We start from the raw sequence: 17,033 nt of genomic DNA, 5'->3' as shown, positions 1-17,033 counted from the left end.
AAAAAGACAATACTTAAGGCCATGACAGATGGTGGTCCTCAGGTGGTGTCAGCTAGAAGGATGGAGGCCCTTTTCAGGCATGGAGATGTCGATTGGGCAGCACAATGTTTTGTTTCCACTAAACCGACCTCCAGCAGGAAACCAAAGTACCATGTGGACATACAGACAATGTTAGATAAGCATAGTGCAATTTTTGGAGACATACCTCCTAGTCGGCCACCTAACAAAGGATTTGAACATGTGATTGAGGTCGAAGAGGGATCAAAGCCCATGATCACCACACCTTATCGGCACCCACGTCACTTTACGGAGGAGATTGAGAAGACAATTAAAGAGCTTCTCAGTACGGGACATATAAGGCCCAGTTCAAGCCCATTTGCCTCATCAGTAGTTTTGGTTAAGAAGAAAGATGGGACGATGCGCATATGTATAGATTACAAGGCATTGAATAAGAAAACTATAAAAAAACAGATATCCCATACCCAGGATCGATGAGTTGATCGATGAACTACACGGGGCCGTGTACTTCTCCATAATAGTGTCATAACCCCTCCTTGGACATTGGATTAAATAAATACGATAATTAAAAGATTTATTAATTAACATTTAATAATATTGGAAAATCGTCTCATTTATGAGACTTCACGATTTTCCTCTAATATATAATTATTAATGATTATTATTATTTGTTATGATTATTATTTATTATTATTGTTATATATGATTATTATTTATTATATAATAACTTCAACATAATTTATATATTCAATAATAAATAATAATACAATTAAAATACAAAAGAGGAAAAAAAAATAATAATAAAAAAAAATATATATATATAATAATAATAATAATAAAATATAATATAAATGAGTTCGAGATTATTAGTTAAATACAACGAAGACTCATTTAAAGTTGACTGTCTAAATAATGGAACATCGATGACACGCAAGATTAGTAAATGCTCATACAAAGATTGTAGGTCACCAAGCATTGTATATTAATATAGTAAGTGCCGCTAAACAAGGGAAGACAAAGATCGATTATTGGCATGACGGTAGTGAATGGAAATCGATGGATGAAGAAACGGTAGTGATTACACACATTATGTTCATCGATTGGTTAGCCATGTTCACTGATCATAACAGAATAAAGAAACCATTTACATTCGACACCTCTCACCTATATTATAATCAACAAATAAAATATCGTTTGGACTGACTACACAAGTATAGTTGACATTAAGAGTTGATTGGATAGCAATCATGATAAGCCAATATTGATTATGTACAAATCCGATTTGATTATGATCATGGCTGATGGATACGAATTAAAAGGGTAATGACATCGATCAAGTCTTAAAACAAAATTAACAAGTGATGCCACCTTTAAAAGAAGGCTGATTATCAGCTAAAGTTGCCAACGATCTCTAAGAGCATTATGGGTACAATGAACTGATCCAAATGGGAGAGATATGACTCATCAAAGAGGTGCAACCTTTAAGAGATAGAAGTATAAATGAAGACTCACACATTCAACAAAGGGGGGAGAAGGAGAAATCGGAGAAGGTCAGAATACACGAACCACAAGAGGAGATATTGGCATTTATAAGAGATAAAATATACAGCAGTTCAATTCAATTCTGTAGTTGTGGTATAGGATACGTGACACAATATAGGATGTTCTATATATGCTCTGTCTGATTATTATAACCAGACATTGTTGGTCAAAGGGGGGAGAATTCAGAAAACATATATTAATTCAGCAGCATTTATAATTATCTTGTGATGTGGAAGCAGATTATAAAGGAAGGAATACCATGTGGGGGCCTTTGATCTGACAGATATCAGAATTAAAGAAACAGGACTTCAATAGAAATTCAGATTTATTAGTATTAGAATACACTTGCCAAAGTGCTTTGTTGGCCCCACACAATAATTATAATAAAAGAATCTCCAAACAGCATTTGCAACAATTAGAAGAGGTTTTGAAGGTTTCACAATTTTTTGTGTTTTTAGCAGCAGCTCCACTAAATGGAATGGGACCCACTTGTAATTCTTTGAAAAATTGGTTGTGTTTTTTACTTCAACCCCACTTAAGCTTTCACAAGGAATTTGTAGGTTATTACCAAAGGGTCAATGAATGTCTAAGAGGAGTCAACAACATGTTGAAGATTTTTGTTTGGGAAAATTACTTGTGTTTTTCACCATTCTCCACTACTTGTGAGATACCAATCAAATAAAAGCTGTAGTAAATCATGATCAATTGAAGTGTCAACACATGATTTAGAGAGAGTCATATGAAGATTATGGCATGGTATATATAAGGGAGACATATCAAGTACATTCATTAATTTAAGAAGAGGGAGAAAAATACATAAAAGAATAAGTAGGGGAAATTGAAGAAAGACGCTTGAAGACTTTTATTTCTTGTTTTCAGATTTGAATCTCTCTAGTAGAGCATAAGTTTATGATATAGGAGCACCACTCTCAAGTACATAAATGGAGAAAGCTATCAAGATAAGTTCTACCTTGTTTTATAAATGATAAAGGTTATATTGAAGTATTATGAAAGAAATGGCGAGCGAAACTCAGAAGGAGCACAGCGCGCAGAGGTTTTGTGAGGTGCAGAGGTTGGGCGAGGAGCAGAAGGAGCACGACGCACAGAAAACAGTGGAAAATTCACAATGGGATCCTCATAATAGAAGAACACAGGATGGTGGAAAGCAGTAGGAAGCGATTTCAGGGGAGGCGGATGACCTATTTGGCGATCAAACAAAGAAACAGTCGTCGGTTATTCAGGCAAATTGGCGAATATCGGAAGGGACTGGAACAATAACGGATCAATTCACAGGAATTGGAGCAATGATCAGACTGAATTCTTTAAGGAGATTGAGCCACAATCAAAACCTACCGAAGAAAGCAACAAAGACAATTCGATATCAATTGATTTAACAGACGAAGTGATGGAAGAGAAGGGTATCTGGGAAGACCTAGCGTTTATTGCCCGAATTATTGGTCCCAAACAGCCAAGAAAATGCATCACGCCCTGGGTTGAGAAGAATTGGGGTAGCCAGGTAGTGGTGAAATACCTCCCAAAAGGCTTTTTTATCATAATTTTCGCATATAAAGATGAAAGAGACAAAGCCCTAAATACGAAAAACTGGTATTTTGAAAAGTCTCCATTATACATTCAACCCTGGACACCCAACTTTAATCCATTAAATTTGGCGGTCTATGAAACACCCATATGGATTAGATTGTTCAATATACCAATTGAGTACTGGAGGGATCCGTGTCTTGAAAAAATTGGCCATTCACTGGGTACCTTATTGGAGATAGATGAGGGTATAATTGAAAATGATTCTTATGTTTACGCGAGGATGAGACTTGCAGCAGTTAAACAGATTCCTTCTTGTTTAAATTTAATCACGGCGAACGGGATTTGAAAGCAGAATATAGAAATTGAGGAAGACTTGAAGGAATGCCAAAGGTGTGGAAGCAGATCACATTCAACAAAGAAATGTAGAATGTATATGCGTAAGGCAAAAAATAAAATACAGAAGGATGAAAAAACGGTCTAGCTGGAGAAAATGAATGCTAGGCCTCAGATGACTCAAGAGGATCTGATGACACAATCTAAGGATTTCATCCACACAGAGCCTACTCCTCAGCCTTGTATGGTGGAATCTGAATTAGACAACCAAGAGTGGGAGGACAACACAAACCCTGGTTTGACTCATTCTATAGAAATTCCAGTTGCGAATGAAAATGATGATTGCATCATTGAATCCAACACTAGCAATTCAGAGGCAGAAGAAGATGGTGATGCAATTGATATTTTAGATCCCAGATGCATTAGCCAATCTTCCAATGCTCTCCTAGGTCGGGCTAAAGGAGGTAAAGGCAGGAAAAGCAATCGGCAAATTAGGGAAGAAAAAGGTAATGAAAAAGGGATAGTCAGCGTTCGAGACTTTCTAAAGAGCTCCAAGGGAGGCAGCCCCTCCCTTGGAAAGAGATGAAGATCGCTTCATGGAATGTCAAGGGACTTTCGGCCCTTGACAAAAGACGCTTGATCAAAAGAGCGTTGATCAAGCTTGAGACGGACATGATCTTATTTCAGGAAACAAAGTTATGCGGAGATAAAGCACAGGAATTCATAAAGTATTGCTCAAAATGGGAAGGATTGTTCCAAGACGCTAGAGGTACAGCTGGGGGGCTTAGAATGCTATGGAATTCAGAAATCTTTGAGGTAAATCCAATTGCTTCCAATGAATTTTGGATGGTTTGCAACATCAAACATATAATCGAGGGCATATACTTCCCACTTGTCAACGTTTATGGGCCAATCAAAACAGACGATAAGCTGAGGGTATGGACTGAGATTTATGATCAATTACAATTTATGGATAAACAGAAAGTTATCCTTGCAGGGGACTTCAACGCAATTCTCGATATAGATGAGAAGGCTGGTGGTCTTAGAAAGAGCTCAAGAGTAATGGAGGATTTTAGAGAATTCATTTCGAGATGTCAAGTAATGGATGTGGTTCCTAAAAATGGTAAGTTTACATGGACCAATAGAAGAATCAACTTTTCTAATATTTCCGAAAGATTAGATCGTTTCTTTGTAGGTGAATGGTGGACCAATGGCAACTTTTCCATGGATACTAACATTATTCCACAAGCGGGCTCGGATCATTTACCGGTTGTACTGTCTATCAACCATGAGATGCCCAAAAATAGGAATTACTTTAAGTTTCAGAGCATGTGGTGGAGAGATCCGTTTTTTCTAGATTCATTAAAGGTATGGTGGCAAGAGAGCAATTCCTATATGGGATCTCCTAGCTACCAGTTTGTCAAAAGAATCCAATACATTAAAAATAAAATCAAGCAATGGAATAAGTTGACATTTAAAAATATCTTCACAGAGAAAATAAGATTGGAAGAAGAATTGGAAGAGATTAATAACAGAGTTATGTCGATAGGTATGGACCAAGAAGATTTCATAAAAGAAAAATCACTTAAGGTCCAATATGCTGAATTATTGAGTAGAGAAGAGGTATACTGGAGGGACAAATCAAGGGCACTATGGATTGTAGAAGGGGATCGAAACACCAAATTTTTTCATGCTTCTGCCAAAGGCAGAAGAAACAAGAACAGAATAGTATCGGTCCTGGATGACAGTGGGACTCTGAGAAACACTGAGGTTGGTATTGAGCAAGCAGCACTTGAGCACTTCGAAAAAGTTTTGGGGAGTAGCAATCAGCCTTGGAATGCATCAGACAACAGATTATCCGAAATTTTACATAGGATGGTATCAGCGGATGAGGCCGCGATGTTGTGCGAACCGTATTCCTTGGACGAAATTAAAACAGCTACATTTGAACTACACCCCCATAAGACCCCGGGCCCAGATGGAATGACTGCGGACTTCTACCAAAAATGCTAGGACTTTATGGGCCGCGACATATGGATGGTGGCAGAAGAATTCAGGAAAAAAGGTAAGTTTGTTAAAGAAATGAATAACACACTTATAGCACTAATTCCCAAAAAACAGGATTGCATAACAATGAATGATTTTAGACCTATATCGCTATGCAACAATATATATAAAATATTATCGAAGGCGATGGCTATCAGACTGAAGAAAATACTACCTCACCTCATCTCGGAAAACCAAAATGGGTTTACCCCTGGAAGGGAGCTAGCAGACAGCATCATTCTTGTGTCTGAAGTATTGCACTCTATACACAAGGAGAAGTTAAAAGGCATGATCATAAAGCTTGATGTTGCAAAAGCATACGATAAGGTGGTATGGCAATTCTTGGTCAAAGTACTAATTTGTTATGGCTTCCCAAAGGAATGGATAGACTGCATATCCACAGTCAATTTTTCATTACTGGTAAACGGGGCAGTGTGTGGTTTTTTTAAAGCAACCAATGGGTTGAGGCAGGGGGACCCCCTATCCCCTGCTCTTTTTGTCCTAATGGCGGAGGTGTTGGGGAAATTGATTAATTTGAAGAGGGCGGCAAGGCTGTGGAATGGCGTTCGGGTCCATAGAGCTATGGATCCCATCACACACTCACAGTTCGCGGATGACACAATCTTGTTTGGAGAAGCCACGGTAAAGGAAGCCTTAGGAGTGAGGGAAGTATTAGAAGAATACTCCCAACTTTCGGGTCATGAAATGAATAAGGATAAGTCACAGATTTTCTTCTTTAATATAAACAAAGGGAATCAGAATCGCATCGCTCAGGTACTGGGCTTCAGCAATACCGAATTGCCTCTTAAATACTTGGGGATCAGAATAGATAAGGGTAGTAGGCAGAATCAAATTTGGGATGATGTATTAAACTCATGCAAAATGAAATCGGAGCAATGGAAGAATAGGTAGCTCACTCAGGCGGGCCGACTTCTAATGATAAGGTCTGTGTTAGCTGCAGTTCCGATTTACAGCATGCAATGTTTCCATATGTCGAATCAAGTTGGAGCCAAATTAGATGGACTTATAAAGAAATTTGCTTGGGATGGGGCCAAGGATCATAGAAGGATACCTTTGATCAACTGGGATACCATGTGTCTGCTGAAAGAGGATGGGGGTGCAGGGTTGAGAAAAATGAATCTCCAAAACATGGCCCTTGGGGCAAAGCTGTCATGGAAAATGTACAAGAATCCGGAAAAGTTATGGTGCAGAATTTTCCAGAAGAAATATCTGGATTCGGATGTGCCGGACCGAATTCTCACAATGGCTGATTTGGAAATGGGTTCTCCTACGTGGAACTTTCTATGGAAAAGCCAACACATTGTCACAAATCACATCTCCTGGAAGGTAGGCAATGGGCGGAGGGCTAAGTTTTGGCGAGATTCATGGGAGGGTGAACCGCCACTGACTGAAAGCTTCGAAGACATGGATTGGATTAATTCTATTGAATTAGCCTTAGGCTGGCAAGTGGCTAATTATTTTGAAGAAGTTGACGGTCATGGCATTAGGACATGGAAAAGGATAGCAATAGGCAACCCTAAGTTGTGCAAGAGGTTGGAGGAATTACGAAAATACAGAGCAGTCTTAGCCACGAATGAGGATTGTATATTTTGGTGTGCTGCCAAGTCAGGGGAGTACAACGTTAAGTTGGGATATGAAGTACAGAGACACAGAGTGGTCAATCCAAACTGGCCTGGCAAGTTATGTTGGAATAAATGGGTGCTGCCTAAAGCAGGGGCGTTCCTATGGATTGCCCTGAACGGCCGAATCCTTACTGGGGATATACTCAAGACAATTGGTATTCAAGGACCAAGTTGGTGTACGCTATGCAACACTGACGAAGAAACGGTGGATCATTTACTGCTCAACTACAAGTTTGCTCAAGGGTGTTGGGATTGGTTTCTAGGCATGATGAACCTTTGTACAGCAAGAAATGTGACTCTGAAAGATTTTTTAGTCTCATGGCCAATTTATAGCCAATCTAAATGGGGTGCATTGTGGCAGGTAGGCCCTGCAATGATTGTCTGGCAGATCTGGAAGGAAAGGATCAAGCGTATATTCAAAGAGATATCTAATCCAATTGCGGTGGTAATTAGAAATCTTAAGGCTGGTATTGAGGAAGCTCTTAGTGGTAAGCCTAAAAATGTCAGAAAGCTCAGACTCAATGATTGGGATCTAGAAATGGAAAAGATTTGGTCTTTTAAGAATGTAATCTGCCACTATACAAATAAGAAATTAGATAGGAAGCAAGTTCGATGGACTAAGCCTCTCTGTAACTGGGTAAAAGTAAATTTTGATGGGGCCTATAGAGGCAATCCTGGACAGGCTGGTTATGGGGAAGTCATACGTGATGAGGTAGGGAATATTGTGGTAGGCACCTATGGGAAGATTGGACATACAACAAACAATTATGCAGAAATTAGAGCACTTGTGGCTGGGTTGCTTCTTTGCAAAAAGAAAGGTTTAAAAAATGTACAGATTGAAGGAGATTCTCAAATTATTAAAATGGAATTATTAACTCCAGATTCACAAATTGGCAATTGGCCAGATGGCTACCTCGGATACACAACCTGCTACATTCAATCAAGCCCTATGAGATATCTCACATCTATAGGGAGGGAAATTGATTGGCAGATCTTCTTGCCAATCTGGGTGTCATATCGGACAAGGCTGAGGTGATTGTTGACCTTGACTCGATAAGCTCGGAGATTAAGGAGATGAACAGAATGGATTTAATTGAAAGGAACAGAGACGGGATTGGGTAAGATGTCCTAGTTCTAGGTCTGCAACTGTACCTGCAGCACCATGAGACGATAGCAGAGAAGTCGTGCTTTCAAAGAAGCAGTGACGGCAGAGAATGTAACATCTGGTCAACAAAGCATTTGCAAGACAATACGGTGCAGTTTGCAAGACCTTGATCTTTTTAGCAAGTGGGAGTTATTTAGGAAACTACTAGATAAATCAGAAATTATATTAGACTCACCTCACTTGGCTCGGCAACAAGATATTGGAGTGTGGAGCAGAATTTTGGGAAGGAGAAGCATCCTTTTCTAATGGCATATTTTGGTAGAATTGGCTGTATGAACTACGAGGAAACTCTTGATGCACAAATTCGCTCTTTGTTTATTACAGAAGAGTATGTCTATGGGGCGATCAAAGGACTGGTAGGGATAACGCTTAATTTTGAGCGGCATTGGTGTGATTCCACGGTCTATGAAGCTGTCCTAATGCCTTTAGTGGATGTCATTGAGAATAGGGAAAGGGCTGTGGAGTTGTTGTGTGGATTTGCTAAACCTGCCAATGGGAACTGTGTAGCCGATACCATTCTAAATCTGCCAGAGAATGAGTGGTTTAGCATCCTAAAAACTTACTTCCAGCCGAGCATGTTCCTACCTTCTGAGTCTGAAGATGAAGAGGAGGAGAGTGAGGATGATGGGAGTGAGGCATCGGATGACAGTGAGCAAAAGAGGACAGAGGCCAAGAGGCTGGAGAAGGAAGAACTGAGAGAGCTGATGAGGACGTTCGGGGAGAATGCCTGTAAGGTTTTCAGATGTGCAGTAGGGAATGGGAACATGGCTCCCTTTCGTAGGGTGACAATCTTAGAGACATGGTGGTTTTCGGCGGGAGCTACAAAGACAGTGATCAATGTGGGTGAGTACGCCGGGGTTATTATGCAAGCCCTCCCTGGAGGTGCATAATGTGGTTACTATTTCTGTCTTTGGATATGAGAAGATCCCCACTTTTGGACATACTGTTCTTTGCAAATATTTAAAGAATGTAAGGGTCTAGATAGGTAGAGTATCAGGATGACATGTAGATGGATTTTTGTATTTCCAGGGGGTTATATTAGGTAGAGGGATGATGATATCAGGCCTAGAAGCCAATTTTGTAATACTTTTTGAAGTTAATATAAGGGTGCTATCCCCTTTAATGATAGCTCTTACCATAAAAAAAAAAAAAAAAGTTCTACCTTCTTTTAAGTTCTACTTTCTGAATTATTCATAGAAATTTAAGTTAAATATTATAGTGAAATGTCCTCAGATTTGATAATATTTAATTTATAAATGTATTATAATTCTCACTATAAGTTGAAATTGTTGTCTCAGGACTGAATTAGGGAAAATCCCAAGGAGGGACATTACAAATAGATCTACGCTCCGGTTATCATCAGATACGAGTCAAAGAAGAGGATATTCCCAAAACTACCTTTCGTTGCCATTACAGGCATTTTGAGTTCCTGGTCATGCCCTTTGGACTCACAAATGCATCGGCCACATTTCAATCTTGTATGAATCATGTGTTTCGAGAGCAGTTGAGAAAATTTGTTTTGGTCTCTTCGATGACATCTTGATTTATAGCAGAACTTGGAGTGATCACTTGCATCATTTGGATGTGGTGCTGGGCATAATGGAGATTCAGTCAATTTATGCAAAAGCCTCTAAGGCATCTAGGGCATATCATTGGCGCTAATGGTTGGAAGGTACATCAAGAAAAGATTCAGGCAATCTTAAGACTGGCCACCACCTAAAAGCATATCTGAGTTGAGAGGCTTCTTGGGGTTGTGTTCATATTACAGGAGGTTTGTGCGCGGGTTTTCACAGTTACCCTCTCCACTGACAAATTTAACTAAGAAGGGTGCATTCTTATGGTCAGAAGGTGCACAATTAGCCTTTGATAAGATTAAGGATGCTATGAGCTCATGTCTAGTGTTGGCATTACCAAACTTCACGCAGACATTTGTATTGGAGTGTGATGCATCGGGACAAGGAATTGGTGCAGTGTTAATGCAAAACGGGCAACCAATCACATATGAAAGTAGAAAGTTGAAAGACACTGAGAAACTCTATTCCACATATGATAAGGAGATGATAGCGATTATGCATGCGCTAGCTAAGTTCAAGCAGTACTTGGTAGGGACTCGTTTCATAGTGCGGACAAATCATAACAGTCTGAAGTATTTCCTGGAGCAGAAGGGTCTGAATGAGCGGCAACAAAAATGGGTAAGCAAGATTCAAGCTTACGATTTTGATGTAGAATATGTAAAGGGAAAGAAAAATGTTGTGGCCGATGCTCTTCCTAGGAAACCCACTCTTTGTTCCCTCACCGAGATCGCAGCAGATTGGAAAACGCAGCTATTGACTAAATATTCAAAGAGTTCTTTTGCTTGTGATCTGTTTGATGATAAGGTATAGGATGACAAATATGCAATGATGGATGACATTATTTATTATATAAGCAGCATCTATCTTGTACCTGGCTCTAAACTGATTACAAATTTTCAAAGAATTCTTTTGCTTGTGAAGGCATTACATGATACACACATGGCAGGACATCTCGGTTTCTTCAAAACTTCTCGCCATATTCGTGAGAGATTTACTTGGAAGGGATTAAAGGATGATGTTCTCCAACATGTTAGATAGTGCCTGACTTGTCAGCAAAACAATTCAGAACACACATTTCCTGCAGGCCTTCTACAGCCCTTGCCAATACCTGAGCAGAAATGGGAAGGGATATCAATGGATTTTACTACAGGTCTACCTCATGTGCAGGGGAAAGATTGTGTCTTTGTGGTAGTTGACCGGCTCATTAAGTATGCACACTTCTTTGCTGTTCCTACAGATTCCTCAGCATTGCAGATTGCAGAATTATTTTTCAGGGAGATCTTCAAATTGCACGGATTGCCCAAAACAATTGTGAGTGATAGAGATAGCAGATTTATGAGTATATTTTGGCAAGAGTTGTTCAGATTGGTAGAAACTGAATTGACACCTAGCACCAGCTACCATCCTCAAACGGATGGGCAGACAGAAACAGTTAACAAGTGGATTGAAGGCTATTTGCGAAACTATGTTTCAGGACAGCAGCATGCTTGGGTGAGGTGGCTCTATCTTGGTGAGTATTGCTACAATACTACCTATCACATGTCCATTGGCATGTCACCTTTCAAAGCTTTGTATGGATATGAGGCTTTATCATTTATGGATTTAGCATTTGATGACAGTAAGGACCCACGGGCTAAGGAGACTCTGCAGAGCTATGAAGATATTCTCAAAGCACTCAAAGATAACATACATCATGCCCAGAACCAACAGAAAATGTATGCTGACAGGCACCAAGTTGAACAGACTTTTGAAGTGGGAGACTTAGTCTTTCTACGCTTGCAGCCATACAGACAGTCCACGATGAAGATATGTGGGGCAGAAAAGTTAAAGACATGTTTTTATGGGCCCTACAGGATTTTGAAGAGAGTAGGAGCAATTGCATACGAGTTGGAGTTGCCAGAGGGCAGCAAAATACATAATGTACTTCACGTTTCCTGCCTCAAGAAAGTGTTAGGCCAGCATACAGTTGTTTCTCCTGAGTTGCTGCCTTTAGATGAAGAGGAGAAGTTGGTTTTAGTTCCTGAAGGAATTGCAGATTGGAGAGAGAGGAGGTTAAGAAATAAAGTGGTCCGAGAATACTTAATCAAGTGGAAGAATTTGCCCCTTGAAGACGCCACATGGGAAGGTGAGGAGATATTGCAGCACCCTAGCTTGCAATTGCTGGAGCAATTCCGAGAAGGGAGGACTGTAATGTCCCCATTCTTTTGAAAGGCCAATGACAGTCAAATTCTAGCCACTCTCATCCCCTAGGCTAGAATTAATCAATTAATAAAGGGGATAAATAAATAATTAATGACTTACCCCAAAAAGCTAATGATTGGAGATCAAAAATTATAACTCATCAATATAACTTAAGTTGGGGCCATTTTAAGTTATTAAGTTGTTTCCCCTAGGCGAATCATTATGGGGGTCAATTTAATAATTTACATAACATTGGATATTGTGCCCAAGTCTTTTAAGGAGGTATCTAGATGGATCGATGCCTTTTGCTGAAGCTATTATTTAAAGAGAGGTCAATGTTTAAGAGTATTATTATGTTTTGTCTTCTCTTGTTGAATTATGAGCTCTGCAACTCAGCATAAGCACAGGACGAAAACCATGTCTTAGCAGTTCTGGACGTAGCCCCAGGTCTGCAACAGCATTCTACTCTAGTTTGGAAGCAATGATTTCATCAAAATACCTATCACTGGAATTGTTGGTGGTCTTTCTAGCAATCTGGGAGAGTTTATTTCAGTCTGAAGCAATTTGTGGGTACAGCGATCTGCAATTGATATAAAGCCTTTCCACCAACCAGAACACACACAGGTGACCAGAATACATATCGCAGCTCCTTAAGGGTTTTGGACGCCAAAAAGCTTCCAGTTTATGGTCTGCTCCACATATGAGATTAATCCTTTGACAGCAAATCAGGCTTATTGATTGGTATGCGTGATCTATAAATTCGATTATTGAAAAAACCCAATGTACCACGGGTACGCATCCCCCCCCCTTTTGGCCGCGTCTCGGAGACGGGGATGTCTCCGGGACAAGGGGACGGGGACGCAACGTCCCCCGCCATCCCGCCACCGCCACCCAAGCGCCGCCGAAGACAGGGAGACGTCTCTACGTCTGCCGAGGAGACGTGGAGACATCCTCGAGTCTCCTTGGGAGACGTCTGCACATCTCTCGAGGGGCAGGGAGACGCCCAAACATCTCTCGTCGCCCCACGTGAATGCAATGTTGTAAATTAAAAATTTTTAAAAAAGGAGTTCGCAGATGATTAGAGGCCTCCATTAGCTACATTTTGAGTTTTGCCATTTTGTCTTTGACTCTAGTCTCTTTTGTAATGCTATTGCTATTAGTATTTGTATTTGGCTACTCATTGTAATGATGAATCATGTAAAATCATCTTTATTATTATAGACTTTGCAATGGCATCAGATATTCATATTTTCCTTTTTCGATATTATAGAGATCTCCAATTTGACAATTTCATTTGTCAATTTTATTTAGCAATTAGCATTGAAGAAATTTTAGTATTTAGATTTGGTACTTCAAATTTCCTATAGTTTCATTTGAAATGTAATTCTTATACTATTATACTGTCATACATCTTTTCAAAACTAGTTTTTCAAGTACTATATGTATATGTATAACTATATCAGCACCACCACCCTGCCACCCCCCACTGCCGTCCCCAAACTTAGGCCCTTGGTCCCCCCGTCCCAGAAACCCATCCCCAACGCCGGTGGAACACTGAAAAAACCAGTCCATGAATCAAATTTCCAGAATTTCAATATAAAAAACTTGTTATCCAATGCCTACCTTTTTTAAATAGTTTGGAGTCGAAATTTAAATAATTGCTGCTGTTATCAATTTCTTTAAAATAAATAAACATATACTGTATTAAGTTTCAAAGGGGCATAGTAAGAATATTACACCCTCGAATGAGGTTCTCTTCTCCCTTTTATATCTCATGTTCGAGGGATTCACAGCTTTTTCATTTCATGTCTTTTATATTTTAACTTTTCTTGAGGCCCTCTTTATTACGGTTTTAATCCCATTTCATTAGTGCAAAATTCCCAAAATCCACAGAAAATGTGTGATGGGCAACTTCGCTTAATTTCAAAAAAGGGACATTACACATGTTTCTAGCATGGGAAGAACTGATCGAACACCATTTCCATGAACGTACGGAACAAGTGCAGTAGATTATAGGCCAAACAGATGAAGGGCGGACAAGAAGAAGGAGAAAATTGTATAGGGGACCTAATCATGATGATAATGCGGGGCCTTCTACTCCCACTACGAACAGTTTGTTTATTAAGCTGATGATATGTGATGTTGAAATGTTGCCAATAAGCTTGTAAGAGCTCTTAAAAATGGGGATTTTCAAAAGGGGTCTGAATGCTGTGAAGCTTTTATTTTGTTCACCTGTGATTATTCAAATGGCAGCTAGAAAGTTTTGTAACAATATCTTCAGCAAATGTGTGGAGAGGTTGTGGTCATAGGGTCAAACAACTTTTAAAAAGAAAAAGGAAAAAAATAGAGGTAGTGGCGTATAAGGGGGTCCCAAGAAAAAATGATGTAGTGTAAAATTCTATTGATTGATGGAATATTAAAAATTCATGGCAGCGTGTTATTTGACAGTATGTACCACGTAACCCCATGATTATGCTGTCATAAATATGAGTACATATAAGTGTACCAAATGGTTTTTACAGACCCATTCTAGCCTAAAGAATGTTGAACTCAATTTTTGTGTTCTTTAGGATTAAAATAATCAAGGCCATTATTATATTAATTTGCCTATACACTTTGAGAGGTCCTACAGAATCTTGTCTAAAAAAGTCAAATCTACTAATAAGTTATGATTATTGTCATCATCACCTTTACAGCTCTTGAGAATGTGATCCAAGATTATGCCATGCAGATTAAAATATCTCTTATAAACTCAGCCCAAATCTACAAAGCATAACAAGAAAACCCATATACATAGTCTGTAAATAGAAAGAAAGAAGACAGACTTGGTGGTGAACCCGTGATTGAAGTCGCTGTTGCTGCTTTGCCAACCTTGCTTCCTTTCTCCTTGCCTTCCTGGATTTGACTGCATCCTTTTCTGTAAATTATTTATGAAATGAACCATGTGAGTACCAAAAAAAGAACTACAGTTTTGGTTATACGTATAAAATCAGACTGTAATTCAAAGGTTAAAAACCTACCCATTGCCAAAGACTGCAGCCTCCTTGACAGGCAGTCAGTGAAATGCAATGTAATCTGCATTGAAAATTTTACAAAACACACAAAGTTGTATCACAATCCAATATAATTTACATAGAGTTCTTGCAAGATTAGAATGTCAATTCAACCAATTGTTATATAGTAAAAATAACAGATTTTTTATTTATTTGAAGGAAGATTTTAGATGGAAAAGGTTGTTCTCCACCAAACACAGGTTTTTCTTGCTTTAGATTGAACACGAAAACCATCAGCAATGAGATTTATTATATTGAAGATGGAATTTTACCTCGGGACTGATTGGAATTGCAAACCAAGCATCAGCAAGCTGAAACAAGGTTGTCAGTTCAATTGTTGCTGCTACTATTATGTATCTAGTTAAACCATTTCATTCTCATAAAATTAAAACCTAGAAAAGTATTCTTTGATTTAATAGATCAAAATACGTTTAAATAGTGTTTTCACTAGTAACAAGAGATTGCCTTAGAAGTTGATTTGTCAAAGGTCAAAGGTAATATGCAGAGCAGTAATGTAACATTGTTAATGATGAAATGCATCTCAAAAAAGCAAATTACAAAAGCATGAAGGCAAAATGTTATGTGCACTGTTTGAGTTATAGTTATGTTTGGTGTAACTTTTTTGCTGTAATTTGTAAACTTAAAAAGCTAAATTCGGACAATTTGAAAGCATATGAGAATCACCTAATGAAAGTGTAGTTTACTTTTTCGCTGTAATTTGTAAGCTAAGCAAATTAACTTTGGGTGCATTGTAAACGCATGAGAGTTATGCTCCCAAACCTGAATGTGCCAGGAAATCTTTCGTCACATTCGTAGTCTAGTGATTAACCACCATGCTGTACTAGTGACCCTACTAACTAGTATGAGTGATGGTTGCATGTGACCAAAAACATTGCGCTCCTGAAGGAGATTATGGGTGCCTCGAGGGTGGCGGGTAGACCTTTGACCTTGGCCCTCCCTATGTTGCCACCAGGTCTGAAAATCAGAGAGGATATTCAGAATAATATACTCTTTTTTTCAGAATTATATCACAAAGAATGTTTCTTGCATGGCAAAGAAAAGAGGTTGTGCACCCAGAGGGTGCCAAGTGTGACAAGGAGACTGCTTTTTGACCAAAGGAATACCTTGCACGGCAAGAAAGATACTTGCACAACGAAGATAATCATTTTGTGCACTAAACTAATCTCTTACACAGCCACTATAAACCCTTATGCAGTAACTAAGATCTCCTGCATAGCAATCAGAATGTCTTGCATAGTGTTGTGACGTTTTCACACATCGCCCCATTGCAAATGGGGACCCATGTTTTTTTGCTCATTTTGTTCGTTTTCGCTTTGCTTTTTCTAGGGTTTTGTTAGTTTGTTGGTTGTCTGGATTTAGGGTCAAGCCTTAGGGTTCTAATTACCGTCTTTTCAGGCCAAAATCCAGTCGTTTTTGAGGGCTTTTGAATTTCCTTTTCTAGAATGCAAATTTTGAATGAAATGAATTCGCCAGAATGGTCTAATTTTCAATTGGAATGTTGATGCAGAGCTTAAATTTGTCTAAGTGTTGAAGATGAAATGTGAATTTTTGTCCAATTGAATATTTTTGACCAAATTTTGACTTTTTTGAATTTTGATCCTAGGCATTTCAAATGATTTGTTTTCGCCTTGTGAAGTGATAAAATGTGTAAAATCATGATATTTTGGCCTGTAGGAGCAAAATCGCTCCTGTCCCTCAGTGAAGGATAGGAGCTCAATCTCAAATATCTCATCATTCTTGCAGAGTCCAGACAAATTTTACGTTTGAAGTGATGGAGAACGGCGAGATCTTTCCATTGAATATAAATTGAAGATTTTCATGAGCACAGAAATGCCTCCAGGAGGAAAATCGCTCCTGTCCCTCAGTGAAGGACCGGAGCTACAATTCAAATTTCGTCTTGTCCTTGCAAGATTTT

The 17,033-nt window shown here is 39.0% G+C and overlaps 1 protein-coding gene across 3 annotated transcripts in view; it reads right to left on the bottom strand.

The window, feature by feature from the left end:
- Positions 1 to 17,033, bottom strand: part of LOC131052122 (uncharacterized) — a 184,223-nt gene that overhangs the window by 129,909 nt on the left and 37,281 nt on the right. The window contains exons 2-4 of one of the 3 annotated variants that reach the window (XM_057986722.2): positions 15,370 to 15,408; positions 15,065 to 15,119; positions 14,870 to 14,961 (exon numbers count right to left, since the gene is read on the bottom strand). In XM_057986722.2, the coding sequence (XP_057842705.2) occupies positions 14,870 to 14,961; positions 15,065 to 15,068 (96 nt within the window). In that variant the 5' untranslated portion in view covers positions 15,069 to 15,119; positions 15,370 to 15,408. Of the gene's footprint in view, positions 1 to 14,869; positions 14,962 to 15,064; positions 15,120 to 15,369; positions 15,455 to 17,033 lie in introns of all 3 variants that reach the window. The other 2 variants (XM_059219807.1, XM_057986721.2) reach the window with 2 other exon arrangements.

This window comes from Cryptomeria japonica, chromosome 4 (genome assembly GCF_030272615.1).
Source record: "Cryptomeria japonica chromosome 4, Sugi_1.0, whole genome shotgun sequence".
NCBI lineage: Eukaryota > Viridiplantae > Streptophyta > Pinopsida > Cupressales > Cupressaceae > Cryptomeria > Cryptomeria japonica.
This window is presented reverse-complemented; position numbering and strand designations above follow the sequence as displayed.